General features: G+C 40.3%; 1 protein-coding gene across 10 annotated transcripts in view; it reads right to left on the reverse strand.

The window, feature by feature from the left end:
- Positions 1 to 19,498, reverse strand: part of GOLGA4 (golgin A4) — a 73,642-nt gene extending 54,144 nt beyond the window's left edge. For 7 of the 10 annotated variants that reach the window (XM_041471677.1, XM_041471669.1, XM_041471673.1 and 4 more), the window contains exons 1-3: positions 19,366 to 19,495; positions 14,104 to 14,199; positions 5,203 to 5,301 (exon numbers count right to left, since the gene is read on the reverse strand). In XM_041471677.1, coding sequence (XP_041327611.1) covers positions 5,203 to 5,301; positions 14,104 to 14,199; positions 19,366 to 19,452 — 282 coding nt within the window. In that variant the 5' untranslated portion in view covers positions 19,453 to 19,495. Of the gene's footprint in view, positions 1 to 5,202; positions 5,302 to 14,103; positions 14,200 to 19,365 lie in introns of all 10 variants that reach the window. The other 3 variants (XM_041471675.1, XM_041471676.1, XM_041471678.1) reach the window with 3 other exon arrangements.
- Positions 19,499 to 20,312: the final 814 nt, after the last annotated feature.

Raw genomic sequence — 20,312 nt, forward strand, 5'->3', positions numbered from 1 at the left:
GGTTTGGGTTTTAGGGTTTTTTTTTTATTAGTTTGGAGGGTTTTTTTTACAGAGTTTAGATATTTCTGCTCCTAGCCTGTCTATCCTGCCTTTCTTGTGTCCTGTATTCAGGTGTTTGCTAACCCATTTCTAATTTTCAGGAAGGATGACCCTGGAAACTACAGGTTTCTTAGTCTCACTTCATTGACTGGTAAAATTGTGGAGATGATTTTTCTGGGAGTTATTGAAAAACAGCTTCAAGACAGAGAAATCCTTGGTCACAACCAGTAATGGGTTCACAAGGGGACACTCCTGCTTGCCAAATCTGATTTCCTTTTATTACAAGGTTACCCACTGAGATGAGCAAGGGAAGCCACTTGTACTTTTTGGATTTCAGTAAAGCCTTTGATACTGTCTCTCACAGGGCCCTCTTGGACAAAATATTCAGCACACAGCTGGATAAACACATGATGTAGTGTGTGAGCTGCTGGTTCATGGGTTGGGCTTAAAGCTTTACAGTGAATGGGGTGACATCAGACTGGTGAGATGTCATTAGTGGGGTTCCACAGGGCTCCATCCTCAGCTCTGTGCTCTTCAACATCTTCATAAATTACTTGACTGTGGGACTTGAAGGTACACTAAGTTTGATAATGATATTAAATTGGGAGGAGCTGCTGACTGCCTTGAAAGCAGAGAGGCCCTGGAAGAGGGGCCCTCAGCAAACTAGAGGGCTGAGTAATCAGCAACCATACTAAATTCAACGAAGATAAATGCCAAATTCTGCACCTGGGATAGGGCAACCCTGGCTGTATGGACAGACTGGGGAACAAGACACTGGAGAGCAGCATCATGGAAAGGGACCTGAGGGTCCTGGTCAGTGGAGAGTTGGATATGAGTTAGCATTGCCCTGGCAGCCAGGAGAGCCAAGTGTGTCATGGGTACATCAGGCACAGCATCACCAGCTGGGCATGGGAGGGGATTGTCCCACAGTGCTCTGCACTTATGCAGCCTCTCCTCGAGTCCTGCGGGTGTCACAATATAAGAAAGATACAAAGCTATTATTAGAGAGTATCCAAAGAAGGGCTACAAAGATGATGAAGGGCCTTGGGGGGAAGCTGTACAAGGAGCAGCTGAGGTCACTTGGCTTGCCCATCACAGAGGAGACAGAGGGGAGACCTCATAGCAGTTTACAATTTCTCCATGAGGGGATGTGGAGGGGCAGGAGCTATGGTGACCAGTAACAGGACTCAAGGGAATGGCATGAAGCTCTGTCAGGGAAGAATACGTTGGATATTAGAATAACGTTCTTTACCCAGAGGGTGGTTGGGCACTGGAACAGGCTCCCCAGATAAGTGGTCACACCACCAAACCTGTCTCAGTTCAAGAAGTGACTGGACAACACTCTTAGGAATATGGTATGATTCTTCGAGCTGTACTGTGCAGGGACAGAAGTAGGACTTGCGTCAATCCTGTGGGTCCCTTCCAACTCAGGATATTCTATGATTCTAACTTACACAAATCCAGATGTTTTTTTGCTGTATAAATCCAGTCCAACTGAATTACCAGAATATGCTAGAAACCATCTTGGACGTGGATTTTTTCAACAGAAGTAAAACACTGAGGCATATCAAACAAAATAGGGGTAAATTCGCCCCAGAGCAGCATAGCTCTTAACTATTAATCAAGCTGTACCTTGACAGTTACATGCAAGCTGCAAAATCTAAGGCGTACATAGAACTGAAATCTCAATCACAATGACCCTTGTATACATATCTCTCCTACATGATCACAGTCACAGCTTCTACTCTGGATATGCCAATAAGCACACCTGAACATTAGTGTGGCAGAGGAATGATAAAAGAGCTCCAAAAAGGTCTGACATGGAGCAAATTTGAGGTAGTACAGAAATAACACAGAACAAAGAGAAATCCAGATAGTTAAGGAAACCGGAGAATTGAGCAGTTACCCATATGCAGACAAAACAAAAGAGGTCTGGATCTGGAGACTGTGCTTCACCTAGATTGAACAAAATCTGAATTCTGCTTCAGAACACTATCCTGTGGCAGTGGATTTGTTCCTAGTGGATTAACAGTTTTTACAGGTTTTAAACTGAAGCACTTCTACACAGTATACTTGGCTCCATTACCTGTTCTTGGTTTTTCTCCTAAAAGGAAAAGTTAATAATAAGATAATTCAAATAAAAATTATCTTTTGCTTTATGATTTACAAAGCATCTGCTGTGCTACTATAGGACTGACAACAGAGGAAGACAAACACTTTACCAAGACATCACAAAAAGAGTGATTGGGCATTGGAATGGGCTGCCCGGGGAGGTGGTGGTGTTACCACCTTTGGAGATACGTAAAGAAAGACTGGATGGGGCACTTAGTGGCATGTCTAGTTGGCAAAGTGGTGTTAGGTCATAGGTTGGACGCAACGATCTCAGAGGTCTTTTCCAACCTACTTAATACTGTGATTCTGTGACTTACAAACTAAATACACTTCTTTCAAAAATCAGGTATTCTGATACACATAAAAAAGAGTTAAAGGAAAGTCTGGAGGGTTTGTGCATGTAATTAGTAAGCATAATTTAATATTTAACATCTATTTTAAAACACAAGATTAAGTAATTTATTAAATTTAATAATGTTTTTATGAATATAAACCCCATGGATGCTGTTTCTTTCTGTGAAGATGCTTCAAAAAGCTGCCATTTAAGGACCTATAAGGATCCTTAAAAATGTAATTTGAAAGCTAAACTAGTGCTGACACTTTAAAAAGTTTCCTACTCATTATGCAGCCATCTTTGTACAACAATCTATGGGAACAAAAGAAGAACCCATATTTGGGGTTACACTTTCTATTGGCATAAATAGTAAAAGGGATACACTAGTAATCTTTCATATTAAAAAATGGACCACCATATACTGAAAGCCTACATCACTGTGCTCTAGGGCAAAGGATTGTATTTGGGTATCTACACACTGAATGGTAAGCATGAATGGAAGTTGCTATATATAAGTATAGATCCAAGAGGCTTTGAAAAGCTTAAAAGTCCAAGCCTTTCATAAGCCTGAAGAGAGCTTTCAGCAAAATTAGACTCACAGAGCACAAGCAGCCATTCTGAAAGTCTTAGAACCAGCAGTTACATCAGGGTTTCTGGAGACCAATAAAAATTTTTCCTCCACAAACTCATAGAACATACCATCCACATCTGTATCCAAAGACAGCTATACTTACAATATCTAACAAAAATGTTGCTTTTTATTATGAAGATGTATAAATCAGAGTTGGGTTTCAACTGGAGCACAGTAGGGTGTTCCAGTAACATTTGTGTCACCTTACTTCCTTATTTCTGAAATGCAAAAGCATGCTTTTTTCTCAAAGGTATAAATAGATTACCAAGCCTGAGAAGCGAAAGCTTAAATGCTTTTATTTAGAAACATTTACTGCTTTTAATAGTGATACTTTCTCAAGTATTCCAAAACTGAGTAATTATGAAGGGAGAAAGGAAGGAGAGCTTAATGTTTTCTTCCCTCATTTTCCTTTTATTTTTTCTTTAAAAAAAAATCCACTGTGTCCAAGAATATTTTAAACTGCTTTTTCATGCACAAAACCTTTGCAGATTAGCTAGTAAAGAGTTTATATTAACTTCATCTATGCCCAAAAAATCCACAGTTACAGTCACTTTTCTATGCTGTTCAGTCTCAGATCACATCTACAGCTAAAACACTGTTTTGCTTTAGCAGAATTAATATGCATTTGTGGATGTTGGTGAAACTTTCCTCTCTGGTATTTTTACTGTACCTATGCTTTGTAAACATACATAATGTGGGTGTTTCTTTATTTTTTTAATCAGTCATCCTATTCTCTATAAACTTTTCCATCATTTTCTCCCTCTTCCAGTTCTTATTCTGAGTACTGCTCTAGAATTTTCAAGAAGTTCAGAGAACAAAATAAGTTTTACAGGTAACATACTAATACACACTGGTAACACATTAACAATAATTGTTTCATTACTGCAGTCTTGCATATAAATATGTAAGCTAGCAAATATGCCACTGAAGTACATACTAAAAGATAAAGACAACATTGGAGTACTCACACAAACAGTTATGTGAAATTATTTTTTGGCAATAATTCTGTTGTATAGTGAAAACTAACAAAGTTTACTTAAATTTGCAGTGAATCTTTAAGTAATTATTGCTTGACCTGGAATATGGTCAGAATACACTTTCCTGGGACCACCATTTAACCACTGTTTCTGTCCAATCTTGCTTAGCTTGAGAGAGACAAGTCCAACAAGTGTGTTGTGCTATGTCCTGGTTATTAAATTTTGATCCTGTTATAGCTTTCAGTGACTGGTCAATTTAAACCATGAGCAGTAAAAGAGTACTTACAAAGTAATCATGAAGTATAATGATGAGCTGGGAATCTAAAAATTACTGTGTTTTAAATCACTTATGGACTTGGGAATGCCATGCCTCTAAAGCACATGAAAAGTGCCATTCCTGTCCTATGCCAGTAAGAATACGGCTTCTATGTGCCTATTTCAGAAAGCAGAAGTCTGACTTCCTCCCTATGCCTGCTTCCTTTTCCTCACTTCTTGCCTCCTCTCACTGAGCTTCTCCACTTATATATAGTGAAGATAACATTTCCAGGCAAAGAAACACATATTTAAAGTAAAATCTAACTACTAAAAAAAGACTATTTATCCTCGCAATAATAACTGCCAGGTTGTCAACTAGATATAGATTAATTTATGTGTCCATGTGAAATAATTATTTCCTGCTACCATTAGAAGTAAATGACATGCTCCATTTCACCATATACAGCAAATAGCATGTAAGTTTTACACATAACCCTTCCCAATGTTAATTCTATCCATTTATCTTGAAATACATACAGACATACATAAATATGAAGAGGAAATTTCTATGCAACACACATACATACTTGTGCAACAGTTACTTAAATTTGTGTATTGTTGCATGTATAAGAAAAAAAATGTTAATTTTTTTATGTTACAATAAATTCACATCATACCAGCATACCAGCCAGGAACTATCAGCTACTACCTCTGTGAAATTTAGTGCAGGGTTATCAACAAGACAGTTAAGACAGAGGTCTTTGTGAGAACAAGCCACAAGCAAGTAAGTTTGCCTTCTAGTGCATCTCCTCCACCTGTTAAAGGCGTCACTAAGAGGGGTGGGGAGGACTCACCACACCGTCACTCTGTGGCTTAGGCTGTTTGGTGGGATCCAAAGCAAAGATAGTATACTCAGAGAGAAAAGCAGGTTCTGCTATCATCCCGGCTAACAGCTGTTATTCAATGCAAAAAGGAGGAAAATGAAAATAAATCAAGCAATAAAGAACACTGCAAAATTTTACTCCATTTTTCCATGCTATTAAAAACATAACAAAACAATACAGCAGTTTATGAGACAAATATCGATAAAGGGAGGATGTAACCAGAAAATATGCATTAGATCATTTCAGAACAGCCAAAATACAGTTTTGATCAAAACTTCTTTAGAACAAAAGAAGCATACTATTTAAAAGATCCTAGTTTAGCCCAAGATAAAAATTATGTTTCAGGCATTGCTACTCTAATTTTTTTAACTTCTGTGGATGAGTTGTCTTTATATATCACTGAGCCCTATTTGCTCTCAGTTATTAACAACTCATTATTCTAAAAATTCTATCAGTATATAATCTAAAATGCTTGCTTTTGACTATTTACCATCTGATGCTTTTATACACTAGAATGCTGTCTACATTTTTAAAAATTCCTTACCATTTTTTAAACTACTAGCTGACTATTTCGTAAAAAACCATAAGTTGAATCTAACCATTTTATCAAGTCAGTATCTAAGAAGAGATATAAATTCCTAGAGATGAAAACATGAAGCCAAGAGACTGGAATTTTGAATTGAATTTGGATATATACATGTAATGTAATGCATTTAGGATGCTGTAACTGAGAGACAAAAATATTCCTCTCATGATTATACTCACATACTTAAGTTCAAGGTTCAACTTCCTTACAGCTTGAGATTTCAGAATTGTACTGACTGCTGACTGAACCAAACTAAATAAAACAAAATTGTTCTGAAATAATGAGACAAACCCCTCTATCAAGTTACTAAACAGTACTTTTAGGAATCAAATACTAATATAAGTTAGGAGTTTAAATTACTTTTTTGGTGATGATTACATTTATTCCAGTGCTGTAGCAGATTAATTACATAAATTCAAATTGAGAGAGAGAAATATTTTCACACGTAAGATCTGAAAGGCTACATGACTTTGAATTTATGTTTGCCAAACCCTTTCAGAAAATGTAGTAAGACGTGGTAAAAGCTCACAAAGCTTATGGGATCCATACTAGGGTGAGTGAGCAGGAAGAAGAGTTCCTTAAGCCATTCTCCCTCACTTATCATCAGTCTTGGCTAACTGGGGAGGTCTGAGATGACTGGAAACTGGCCAATCTAATACCCATCCATCAGAAGGACCAAAAGGAGGATCCAGGAAACTACAGGCCCGTCAGTCTGATCTCAGTGCCTGGCAAGGTTGTATGAACAGATCATCTTGAGTACGATCACACAGCACCTACAAGGTAGCCAAGGGATCAGAACCAGCCAGCATGGATTTAGGATGGGCAGGCCCTACCTAACCAACCTGATCTCCTTTTATAACCAGGTGACCCACCTGGTAGATTGCAGGGAAGGCTGTCCACCTGGACTGAGCAAAGCCTTCAACACTGTCTCGTCTCCCACAAAATAATCCTGGAAAAGCTGGCAGCCCATGGCTTGGACAGGTGCACTCTTTGCAGGGTTAAGAACTGCCTGGATGGCCAGGCCCAGAGAGTGGGGGTGAATGGTGTTGCATCCAATTAGTGGCCCATCACTAGTGGCATCCCCCAGGGATCTGTGTTGGGCCCAGACCTGCTTAATATCTTTACTGATGATCTGGATGAGGGGATCGAGTCTACCATTAGCAAATATGCAGATGACACCAAATTGGGTGTGAATCTTAAACTGCTGGAGGGTAGGAGAGCTCTGCAGAGCAACCTGGACAGGCTGGATTATGAGACGAATCCAACGATATGAGGTTTAACAAGACAAGTGCGACGTCCTGCACTTTGGCCACACCAACCTCCTGCAGCACTACAGGCTGAGAACAGAGAGACTGGACAGAGGCCAGGCAGAAAGGGACCCTGGGGGGTACTGACTGATGGCAGACTGAACGTGATCCAGCAGTGTGCCCAGGTGGCCAAGAAAGCCAATGGAATCCTGGCCTGTACCAGTAATAGTGTGGTCAGCAGGACCAGGGAAGTGATTCTTCCCCTGGACTCAGCAGTGGTGAGGCCACAACTTGAGTACTGTGTCCACGTCTGGGCCCCTCAATTTAGGAAGGATGTTGAGATGCTGGAGCATGTCCAGAGAAGGGCGACAAGGCTGGTGAAGGGTTTGGAACAGGAGTCCTATGAGGAATGGATGAGGGGTTGTTTAGCCTGGAGAAAAGGAGAGTCAGGGGAGACCTTTTCACTCTCTACAACTGCCTGAAAGGAAGTTGTAGCCAAGTGGGGATCAGCCTCTTCTCCCAGGAAACAACTGACAGTCTTAAGCTGCATCAGAGAATGTTTAGGAGGACATTAGGAAGAAGTTCTTCACAGAAAGAGTGATTGGGCATTGGAATGGGCTGCCCAGGGACGTGGTGGAGTCACCATCCCCGTAGGTGCTTAAGAAAAGACTGGATGTGGCACTTAGTGCCATGTCTAGTTGATAAGGTGATGTTAGGTCATAGGTTGGACTTGATGATCTCAAAGGTCCCTTCTAACCTACTTAATTCTGTGATTCTGTGAGCCAACCTTACAAGTAAAGAAGGCACAACAATACTGAGGCAGAACAGTGAACCCTCTATCAAGATGAAATTTCAAAATATTTCCACTTCAGTAGCCAAGACAAGTGTTTCACACTTCAAATAGCTACCAAAGGCAGAATATATTCAGTCATGGTCCGAAAGTGGCATTTCTTTAATACATTTAGATCTGGCTGCATTTGCCCATTAATGAGTTCATCCTCCACTCTCAAATGTTAGGTGCCCAGCAATGAAAATATTTAAGGACTTGCTTACATTTTTGAGTATTTTTGTTACTCTGTGTGTTGATTTGGCATGGCCTGTTTTTTTAGTAGCGGGGGAGGGCCACAGAAATGGCTTCTGTGAGAAATGGCTACAAGCTTCCATCATGTGGAACTTCCAAACTAGAACAGCCTATCCTTGAAGGACTGCACCCTGAGGATGAGTCAACCACACCACAGCCATTTCAGAAAGGTTGTTTGCCCATGGGAGGAACTCATGTAGCAGCAGTTTTGGCAGGACTGCTGCTTGTAAGATTGAAGCCATGCTGGAGGAGTTCACAGAGAACCATCTCCCATGGGATGGACCCCACAGCACAGCAGAGAAAAAGCTCCTTCCTGAGCAAACAGAAAAAGATCTCAGGTGATGAACTAACCAAAACCCCCACTCCCTGTCTCCCTACACTGTCAGGGGAAGAGGGAGGGGCTGGGGGGGAAGAAAGGTATTTTAAAGGCTTATTTTACTTCTTGCTATCCTTCTCTGACTCTGTTAACAACAAATTTACCTTATACCTTTAAATTTGAACTTATTTTGCCCTTAGAGTGTTTTCCCCCAATTCTTATCTCAACTCATGAACACTCCATTAATTTTCGTTCCCTCTCCTTTGCCCAACTGTAACAAGAATGAGTGTGTGAACGGCTTTTCTAAGTGCCTCGTGTCTGGCTAATGTCAAACCACAACACTCTGACAGCTCCTAACCTGGTATATATTTAGTTAAATTATGGGCAGAGCCCTCTAGTGAGTACTGTAATTACACTACTTAATGCTTCACAATATATACATGTGTTTTTATCTGTACTTTTCTTTTTTTCAACCAACTATTCAGTACAACTTTAAGAACTGTCTAGTTAACTCTGGGGTGGGGATGCTAGGGAAAGGGTTATTAAAAATCACAAAAAACTATTCACCTCTGCCTGCAAACAAGAAGCAACCTGCTAGTCAGCCAATAGTAATATCACATGGGATTATTGTGCTTCAGGATTTGTCCTAAAATCCACTCTGAATTACCTTAACAGCTTAGAAACATTAAATACATCTGGTGTTATATTGTCTAATGTATCACTAGCAGCATATCAACAGTAGGCTGATAGAGCAATCAATAAAACTAGACAAGCTAGAATCAACTGAGATGAAGCATACCGTAAACAGAAGATACAAAGATGTAGGTCATTCTTTAAGCTTTTCTAATCCTAAGAATACCATCATATCACACTTGAAGCTTGCTATAGAAATCCTACTAAGTTCTTCCAACACTTTGTTTCAAATATACTCTGGGGGGAGTAGCTAATACACCTAAAGGCTGTGCTGCCATTTAGCAGGACCTTGATAAGCTGGAGAATTGGACTCAAAGAAACCTAATGAAGTTCAACAAGGGGACTGCACCTGGAAAAGAATAACCCCAAGTATCAGTACAGCTTAGGGGCTGAAGAGAGCAGCTCTGCAGAGAAGAACCTTGGAGTCCTGGAGCAGCTGCAAGTTTACCATGAATCAGCAGTGCCCTTGCAGCTAGGAGCTGGTAGCCTGGGGTACATCAGGAAGACTGTGCCCAGCAGGTTGAGGGAGGTGATCCTGCCCCTCAACTCAGCTCCAGTAAGGCAACATCTGGAGTGCTGTGTGGAGTTTTGGACTCCTTAGTACAAGAAAGATAAGGAGCTACCAGAGAGGTTTCAGCAGAGGGCCACAAAGATAATTAGAGGTCTGAAACATCTTTCTCACATGGAAAGACTGCAGGAGCTGGGCCTGTTTAGTCTAAAAAGAGAAGACAGAGAAGAGATCTAATCAATACATACAAATATCTTAAAGAAGGTTGTCAAGAGGATGGTGCCAGACTCTTTTTAGTGGTACCCAGTGACAGGACATAAACATAATGGCCATAAACTAAACCACAGAAAGTTCCACCTCAACATGAGGAAGAACTTCTTTACACTTAGGGTAGCAGAACACTAAAACAGGCTTCCCAAGGAGGTCACAGAATGCCCCTCTCTGGAGACATGGTCCTACCTGGACACATTCATTTCCTGTGTGACCTGCTCTAGGTGCTCCTGCCTTGGAATGGGGTTGGAACTACATGATTTCCTCTAACATTGGGGTGGGGGGAAGGTGTGGGTCAGAGACAGGGATGACACACACTCCAAAGTTCTTGTGTCAAACAGCCTCAAGTTTATTCCCGCAGCTCCTTTTATAGGAGCTCCAATTACACATGATTCATTGAGGTCTTAGCACCGTCCAGCTCTCTGGCCAATGATACATTTGCATTTAGAGCTGAATGACATTGGCTGAGGGTCCCTGTGTAGACTGAATACAACCTATCCTTGCCCACCCAGGAACTCCAACGCTACAATCTCCAGAGGTTCCTTCCAATCCTACCAATTCTGTGATACTCCAGGTTAAATAATCTCCCTAGCCCATACTGACCTTAATCTCAAGCACCAAATTTATAAGCTGAAGGCTGTTGTTGAGGACTACAAATAGTACAGGTATCTCAGTGTACAATGGCACTGCAAGCTACAGGTGGGTAGCTGGGTAGGTAGCTAGCTATTTCCCCCCTGGGTGGGGGGAAATAGCTGAAACCCCCCAGCGATGAGCCCTTTCCCCAACAAAAGGCACAGGCTTGCCATGCCAGCTGGACTGTGTCCAGCCACCCAGAGACTCTGTAGAACTCAGTGAACAGTGAGAAGACCCCAGATCAAGTATCACCATTAAAACAGGCATACAGAAAGAAAGCCAGGCATTCCTTTGTTCAGGGCCCCTAAAGGAGACACCCAATTCCATCTGTCATTACATTGCTGCACCATGATAAAAATTCTTAAAGAAAGCAGTGACATTTGGATGCATGACTGGTAGGTCACCGACAGCAACCTATCAGCTGCTTGCTCTCAGCTGACAGCAAACTACCACTAGCTTTGTTATCTTCTGCAGTTTGGCCTTGTATACTTGCAAACAAATATAATATTGTAGAACAAAAAGAACATTTTTAACTTACAGGAGCTATAGTGAATATGATTTATGTATTTCACCTCAAACTCTGTTCAAAAGTCAATATGGTAACAGTTTGAAAACTAAACACTATTTTTCCACAGAAAAGAATGAACTCACTAAATAAGCATATTTTAATAGTCTAGGGCTTTTTCAAACAGCAGCATACCAAATCAGAAAGCACTGGATATGCAAATTGTCTGATGAAGTTCTGCAGAAGTAGTTTTACCTCACAACGTAATCATGTTTCACAAGCTACTTGCAATAAGAGAATACAGAACAAGTCAGACATCTGCCTTTTCCTATACGTTAAAAAATTTTGAGGCTTTCTGTAACACTGCTACTGGAGATTCACATATCAAATAAAATACAAGCTGAAGAGGAAAGCTGGCATGAAAAAGAAACTTACCTGACATTACATAAATGGAGCATACAAGTTGTAGGTTTATTTTAAACTGATAGCATCTTGGAATCTTGAAATATTAAAAGTATTTTTTAAAATCTTCTCATTGTAGAGTATAAAGCAAGTATGTTGGCACATATATTTTATTATAATTATTTGATCAGACTAGTGATGTCATTTACAACTGTAACTAATTCTGAAATTATAAGAATAACCCAAAGATTTCAAGTGTGATACTTGCAACTTTAATACTATGGAAGTAAAAATACAAAAACCTGATCTATTTAAAGACATACTAAAACATAGCTCACAGAAGACACAAAACATACAAAAAATGATGAAACACTAATTTGCTTAGCTTTCAGTACTAAAAGGGTTAGCAATTATTCATGTACTACAAAAATGTTTAGCATACAATACTCTTCAACCAAATATTTTCAGTGTATTAAATCCTGTCCAACAGCTCACTGTAATGCTCACTGCCATTGACACCTGCACATAAAACAACTGCCTGGTCAAATGAGAATGCCGCAAAAAAATACCCTCCAAAATACTTAATGCATTCATATAATCAGGGCATGTATTTTTAGTGACAATATGCAATACCTGCATCTTATTTAAGCATTGTATACTGCTGCTGAACTGAATTTTATGAAAATCTAATCCAACAGATTTCAAAGATGATTTGCTTTTAATCATACTGCCAACATTTATGAGAAATTTTTGAAGAAATTAAATTTCTCGTTTTAATAATCTGAACTTAATTTTTTGTAAAATATTCCATTTGATATAAAACAACAAAAAAAAAAAAAAAAAGGTTTTCATCCCCTTAGGATGAAACTACTCACTACTTCTTGAATTTCTAATTAAACAATGTGTTTCCCAAGTAAAACTTGTGATGGCAGCTCCCCTAAGTCCAAGGATAACTGCAAATCTGATGGCACTTCAGTACCTCTGTTTCCATTCTTAATCTTATTTCTCCTTCTGCCTCTCTGGTCATTCCAGTCTAACCAGTCTTTTTAGAGATTAATGTTCTTCCAATGTAACTTGGCAAGTGCTATGGAGAATCCTTTGCTTCTCTTGTTTGTTGTCCGGAACAGCACTCTGAAAATGGAGTTTGCTGGGGACAACACACATCTAATGAAGTAAATGCAATTCTCAATAGAAATCACGAAGAAAACCTTCACCAAATCAGTTCTTTTGCAAGTTATACAATAAATAAAAAAACCCCAAAAACAGGGGAATCAACTCTGTACCAACTCACTCCTTCTAGGCCATGGTACTGTTCTCATGTGGCAATATGCTATTTCTATACCCTGTATTAAGAACAGAAAACTCTCCTTAGTGAAAAACTTAGCAATTTATCCTGGGTGATGCTGCTTGCTAACATTCTGGAGCACCAGTCAACAGAAAATCTTTTTCTAAGGAGAGAGCGCACTCATTACAGACATATATATAATGTATATACATTTACATACACACACACATACACATACATATATATATATATCTCACAGTAGAGAAAATAAGCATTTATTAGAAAATACCAAAATACAAAACAAAATCATGAGGTATTTTCCCTTCAATTTCTATTATTGCAGGAATCAAACTGCCAAACTGCAATCGCTGATAGCATTCATAATGAAATCCATTGCAAATTTCAGGTATAGCTGATTATCTCCTAAAGAAAAAATGGTGTTAAAAATTAAAGTGGATTGTTCCACTGCAAGAAAACATATCATTTTTTGTGGCAAAACAAAGCAACTGAATTTTCTGAAAAGGACACAACATTTCCTCTGAAAAAGTTCACAGAATCACAGAAGCATCCTTTATGCTTTATGCTACCAGACTATGTCCATGCTCACTAAGTTGGGAAATGTTTTGTTTATTTGTATTTGTTGCCTTTTTTTTTTGAAATCAAGTCGCTTCAAAAGAGCCATGGTACTTAATATGAAACAAGGTAAGTGCAGATGATCTTCCTTTTTTGCTTTATTATGCAAGTCAAAGTTACCCATCATCCTGATAATGATTTTAATGATATTTTATGACTGATAAATTAGACTCACTTAAGTTTGTTGTTCAGCGGTTTTTTTTGGGGGGGGGAGGTGAGGGGGCCTGGGTTGGTTTTAAGTTTGGGGGCAGGAGAGAAAGGCAGTGGGGTAGGGGAAAATACCTTTGAGTTTGATACTTATTACAGGCACAGTTAGAAAAAATCACAAAGGCTCTGTATAAACCTTTTGGATCATCCACCTCAAATTACCTGGACTCACCTAGCTTTTCAACTAAAAGTGGGACAAAAACGAAGTTAAGTCTTTCTGAATACATCCTCTGTCCCACTACCCCACTGAGCTCAGTTTAGGAATAAGATTTTTAAGACCTGAAGACTTAAAGCGTTTCCTAATCTGAGAGTTAATCACTACAGCTTAAAGATCTGTTTTATTACTATTAAACACTTTGGTATTTAACCTAAAAATAGACAATTCATATCTATAAATACACAGAAAATAGTGAGATTGAGAAATAAAAAAAAAAAAAAATTAATGAAGGACATAAAATTAGGTTTTTTTAAGCTGAAAAGTAGAGAAAAACAATTGTCAACTGACCTCTTTGTCTGGTGTTAAAGTACCTTCATGATTCTGATCTGTAAATGAAGTTGTTCTGATTCTGTTGCCAGTTGATGGAGGGGATTTGGAAGGGACCTATAGAGAAATCATGTGTATCAACAAGTAATACTACTAACTCCAGAACTAATTATTCTGTATTATAATTTACTTCAAGAATTACTAAGTATATCATCTCAGTGAAGCCTAGTCTAGCTCTTTTTGAAAAAAAACAACTGTCTGTGACAAGTTCTACCTTACTAAAAAGTCCCCAGAGCAAAATGTGTCCTGAATCAGCCACAAGAACAAACAACAAAATGGGTTATTTTGATTATTTCTGACTATGGTCCTCTTAGACCATATTTGAAAAACAAGACTCCTAATATTTTAGGAACATATTACAGTTGCTTAAGGTTTAAAAGTTTTGTGATTTGACAGGGATTCAAGCATTTACAAGTGGAACAGAATCTGATCAAGAACTTAGAAAATTAACAACAAAAAATGACACTAAGAAAATTTATAAATGTTAAATTTGCAATATTTATAACATTGAATCTAAACAATGAAAAAGGCACAAGAAATTGCTATATTTTTCTGATGTCTATATGTACTTGTTGTTCCTATCAGAACTAAACATCTATTCACAGAAATTTTACAACTTCATTCAAATCGAGGTTCTAAAAAGTCACACCAACTCAAACAAACTACCTAGCCAGCCTCATCATTCAAACTTCAAATATAAAATTTCAGTATAAATGTAATGAGTAGTAAAGTATCACAAGCAGATCTATACAAAAGGAAAAAATTAGCAAGATTTCTCATCAGGTATTGTGAAAGGCTGGAAGGATTGTGGACTTAAAATATTTCAGGCATGTGGTGGGAGGAAGAGGAAAGTCAAGCATTTCTTACCCCATCCCTCTGGACCTGTATCCCAGTCCTGCAGTGGCTGCCAATGCCTGGCACATCAGAGGAAATGTGCCATACTCTGCCCCTGGAGCCTAAATCCAGGCCCAGAGTGGTCAGATGACCAGAAGTTCCACCTGCACGAAGGGCCCAGGGGTACTTAACCGAGGATATAAGGCAAGCACATGCATGTTTTGACGTTACCTCTTCAGGAAATTTCTATCAGCTGAACACTGCTGGAACGAGGAGTGGTAGATAGATTTGTTCTATTTTATATCAAAATTATTCTAAAATCAGTCATAGTTACAGGTCTAGAGGTAGACCAATGTCCCAACTTGAAAATACTACTCAAAAGTCAAACAGCTTACCTAGTACCAAATAGCTATTCATCATGAAAGCTTTATGTACTGCTGAAAACAATCATACCAAAGTATTCATAGGGTTTGTAAAAAAACCCAATCTACTAATGCTGACAGACTACTACTCGTCTTTTATTCCTACCTCAATCTAATGCCAGGCTTTTAAAGATTTTTTAAAAATCTATTTCCTTCTGTTTAGTGAGGGCCAGAAACATTCAAGGATACTTTGTCACTGCTTAGAAGCAGTATGAACACATCACTTCACCCTGCCCTTAACAGCTCTACAGTTCTCACTGCTGCATTCAGACTTCTTGTCAATTCACAGTCATTTCAGTGGCACTAAGCTTTGCAGCACAAATATTCATTGATCTTATGCAAAAACAGAAAGAGCAGAAACAGGATAGTATAGTTAAATTGGAAGTGTTCAACTTCCTGACCAGCTCAGGGCTGACTAATAGTTAAAGCATGGCTTTAAGGGAGGGCACTGTCCAAATGCCTCTTCAGCACTGACAGGCAAGGGTGGGGAAGGCACCAACCACCTCTTCAGGAAGCCTATTCCACGTTTTGGCCACCCTCTGGGTAAAAGTGTGTTTCGTCATGTTAAGTCCAAATCTCCCATGACAGACACAGTTTGAGTTATTCCTGCGTGTTCTGGCGCTGTGTACTGAGAGCTCACTGCCTCCCTCTCTACTTCTCCTCAGGAAGCTGTAGGGAATATTAAGGTCACCCCTCAGCCTCCTCCTCTCCAAACCAGACAAGCCCAGTGCCCAGAGCACATTCCTGTCAGCCCCTTCCCCTGCTTTGGTGCCATTCTCAGGACATGTTCAAGGACCTTCACATCCTTTTTACCTGCAATAATTTGAGCCCCTCTCTTCAACCAATTCTTCACCCAGTGCACTCCATACCTACTCATCCTACTGCTGGAAAACTTGTCTGGAAGAATACTGGGAAGAGCAGTACCAAAAGCCTTTATACAACCCAGAAAAACTACATCCACCACCTTCCCTTTGTCTACCAGGCAGGTGAACTTACTGCAGAAGGTTGACTGTCTGATGATTGCACTGTTCTTTAGATGTCTTTCAACAGCATACAGTATGATTTTCTTAATAATTTTTCCAGGTTCTGAGGTTAACTCTGTAGTTTCCTGCATGTTCCCTCATGCCCTTCCAGTAACCTGGAATAACGCTGGTTAGCTCCCAATCAGCAGGGACCTATGCAGATTCCCAGGATGATTGAGAGGGGTCCTACCATAACATCTGCTATCTCCTTTAGTACCCTGGGTTGAATCCCATAGGCCCCATGAACTTATAAACATTCATTCAACTGACACAACTCAACTTGTCTGTTAAAATTCCAGTGTTCACAAATAGAAAGTTAATGTGCCTGCAGTCATGGTCCTCTGACTCAGGACCAGGCAGACCAAGGTCTGTCAGTACTATTAAAAACTGAGGCAAAGAAAGTACTGTCTCCATTTTTTCTTCATCCCTATTTGTCAGGTGACAAGTAGCAGTTTAACACACCTGTAATTGTAATAGCGCTTTTTTCCACCCTGTCAGCCATTGGAAAGAGATGTGTTCCTCAGACTATGAGGGACAGGTATTCTCAATTTGACAGATGACATCAGTTAGCTAACCATTCATATGAAAGAGGAAGGCCTACAAACATCCCCTCACACAAGGTTATATTTCTCGAGTTATACTTGAAAAATTTTACCTCTAGGTTTACACCAGTCTTAAGTTAGTAAATTTAGTCTTGGACACTACAAACCAAAGTACAAATGTGAAGTTCTAGGTCTCAAAATAAGGAATATGAGTAGAGCATATAGGGTATAGAGCATAGTGAGTGAAGCCTCTCTGCAAGAGGGTGTAGGAAAGAAAAGAGCAAAAATTAATGCAAACATAAGTTTCATAAACTAAGAAATTGTAAGAGTTAGAAAAATTTGGTCTGAAAATGTTTTGACAGGAAGGAATGCATTGTAAGAATCTGAATTCCTGATCTGAATAAAAGCAAAGGAAAAAAGCATATCCCACACTTTTTGCAAGACTACAGTATATTTTATAATCCTCAAAACCTCACATCTTCCTTCACAGACTGTTTTCAAATGAAATACAAGAAGTGAAAAGACAAACTTATTTTACTTTTAAGATCAAATTTAACTACTTCCCCCTAGTGTTACTTGAGAACAACCAAAGAGTAAGAAACATTGCAAGACAACTATTTTACACAAAAATAAAAATATGTTGTAATTTCTTGCTTCTGCCTTTCCATTTATGTCAACCCTTGAGTTACATAATCTGCTCTGTCCACAGTACAGCAGACTAGGTCAACAGACTAGGTATAATTTACTATAAACTCTCGTAGCAGGTTTCAGAATATTTGTCAACGTTAATTTTTCAAGAGGCAGATAAAGACTAAAGTATATTACGCTGTTGGGTGCATATATGCACATAAGACCATATTTATTCAGTAGAATGATTTTCAGGAAGTATCAACTCTTGAACACATGCACAGAGCACCCCGAACTAAGTGGATTACAATATCCTAAACTAAGTGTATTACAATACTGTGTGAAAGGCATCATAATTCAGCTGCTGCACATTGAAAACAGTAAACTCTGCAGATCAATCTCTTTTACACTGCACTGAAAGCTCACTACATATGGCAATTAAGAAAGCACTCTAAACTGTAACTAACAAAAACATACTTCACTAACTAGAGAAGGCACAGAATTAATACTGTGGAAGGCCTTAAAGCAAGAGTCAACAAGCTACTCAAAATTTCACAATAGATCCATTTCCAAAAATGAGTGATTTCTCTATTTCACAAATGAGTGATTCAAAGAATAGAACACAACTGTCAGTTTTGAAACCATGGTCCAATACTGTGACTATGCAGTGCCAAATCTCCCAGTGGTTCAAATTACACTCAGATCAAGCCCAGGTAACTAATCACCTATTTGTCAAATTAACTAAATTACCTGTCTGTAGCTTAACATTCACGGGATTCAGAGTTTATATTAGTTTTTATACTTTTATATTCCAAGATACTCAGGATACTTTACCTAGCAATGAGACACAGGCAGACATTATCCGCAGACTTGGCCAATAGGAAGTTAATTTGCTGAAGTCTTTCTACCCAAAATTTGTGAAGAGAGAGTTTATTCTGCTTTGACACATGCATGAAATCATCACAACTTATTTTTGGCCACTTTCACTTAGATACTCTGCACACATGTCCTATCTAGTGTGTATTATTATCACTTAAAAATAGCCTTTACTAAAATACATTTATAACAACTTAGTGAAATAAAGTACATACGAGAGGAAAATGGCCAATTAAATTATGACTAGAACAAATAAATAAGTACCTCGTTCTCAGATTTATACGATTTTCTCAATTAATCTACAGTTAAAAAAAAATGCAAGAATAAGGCTGAGGTAAGCAAACCAGCCCTCCAAAAGATGTTAACAGAAGAGACGTACAGAACTGAAAGAACAAGCATTAAAATGAGAGAAAAGGACAACTAGGGAACTCAATGCTGGATTGTTATTCACTACATGTGAAAGTGTCATTACTTTAAATGCCAAGGAAGAAACCCATTTCTGTTTCATTCTGTTCGATGCTCAGGCAAGAGATGTTTTTTACATTCTTCCACAAGACAGCTTTTGTAGAGTGGACAAAACGAAGCACGGTTTCTAGCAGGAGGAGAATCAGTAAAAACTTAGATGACGAAGTTCTAGCGAAGCCACCTCGCGCTGACAGCGACCCGGGCAGCGACTCCCGCCAGCCCACCTACCCCGGAGCCTTCGGTCGGACCAGGGCCCCGCCGCCGCAGCAGCAAAAGCCGCGGGAGGGTCGCGTCGCGCAGGCCTGCCCGACCGACCCGCAGGACACCAAGGCCTCCCCGGGCGAAGCGCGGCCTTGCCCCGCCAGGTGAAAGGCCGTCACAAGAGCCCACAACGGTCCGGCGGACACGTCTCCCAGCGGCCCCTCCTCGCCGTACCTGCGGTGGGAGAGGGCTCGCTCGTCCACCCGCTCCGCGCGGCAGCACCTGCTCCTCGCTAATCTTCTGCTTCAGCTTCTTGAACATGGTGGCGGGAGGGAGAAGAGGATGAGGGTACAGCTTTCCGGGCCGGCTGGTCAGGCGGCAAGGGGCGCCCAAGGGGCGGCGGAACCGATCTGCCCTCGCCCCGGCCCGCGGAGCCACCGCCGCTCCGCCCTCGGACCCACTCCGCGGGGCACAGGCAGCCGCGACCGCTGCGCCTGCGCAGCCAACGTGGAGCCGAGCGCTTCGGCCGGCACGGTGTGCGGCGAGGCACAAACTTCCGAACGCAATGCGCGGCGTAGTCCTCCCACAACCCGAGCGGAGGTGCAGCCTGAGCGGCCCTGGGCCCCGGGACTGCGGCGGGGCAAAGCGGCGTTGCCTGGCCCCACTTTTTCCGTCTCTCCCGGAGGGCGAGGGAGGCGGTGCCGTCCTGGGAATGTAGCAGGCGGAGGGGGGACCGCTTCTATCCGGAAGGACGAAAAACAGAGCGGTAAAAGCTGCCACCTCGCTGCGCCTTTCCGCCGCCGTAGCCGTTTGATTCCGTACCTTAAACCGCGCCACGGAGACCCTTGATTTGCCAGAATGCTGATGCTCTGTAAGTCCTTGTGTGAGAGTCTTCCTGAGTCGGTCAGCGATAGTGTCGAGAACAAGTTTTCACAAGCCGAAGAACCGGACAGCAAGGTAATAAAAGGTGCTCGGTTCTAAGACTTGTGAAAGCTTCGGACTAAAAAAAGCCCAATAGTTGCTTTTTGAAGCTGCCTGGACACGTATCTGCTAATAGGAAAGTCGCGACGTTTTTCTTTTGAGTGGCCTTCTGTTTGTAAACCTGACATACACTGTTACAACTAAAGTAGCATTGAAGGTGGAACGGCATTTTTGCTACTATTGTTGTTACTACTGTCTCC

Source organism: Pyrgilauda ruficollis, unplaced genomic scaffold (assembly GCF_017590135.1).
Source record: "Pyrgilauda ruficollis isolate IOZ18807 unplaced genomic scaffold, ASM1759013v1 scaffold272, whole genome shotgun sequence".
NCBI classification, from domain to species: Eukaryota; Metazoa; Chordata; class Aves; order Passeriformes; family Passeridae; genus Pyrgilauda; species Pyrgilauda ruficollis.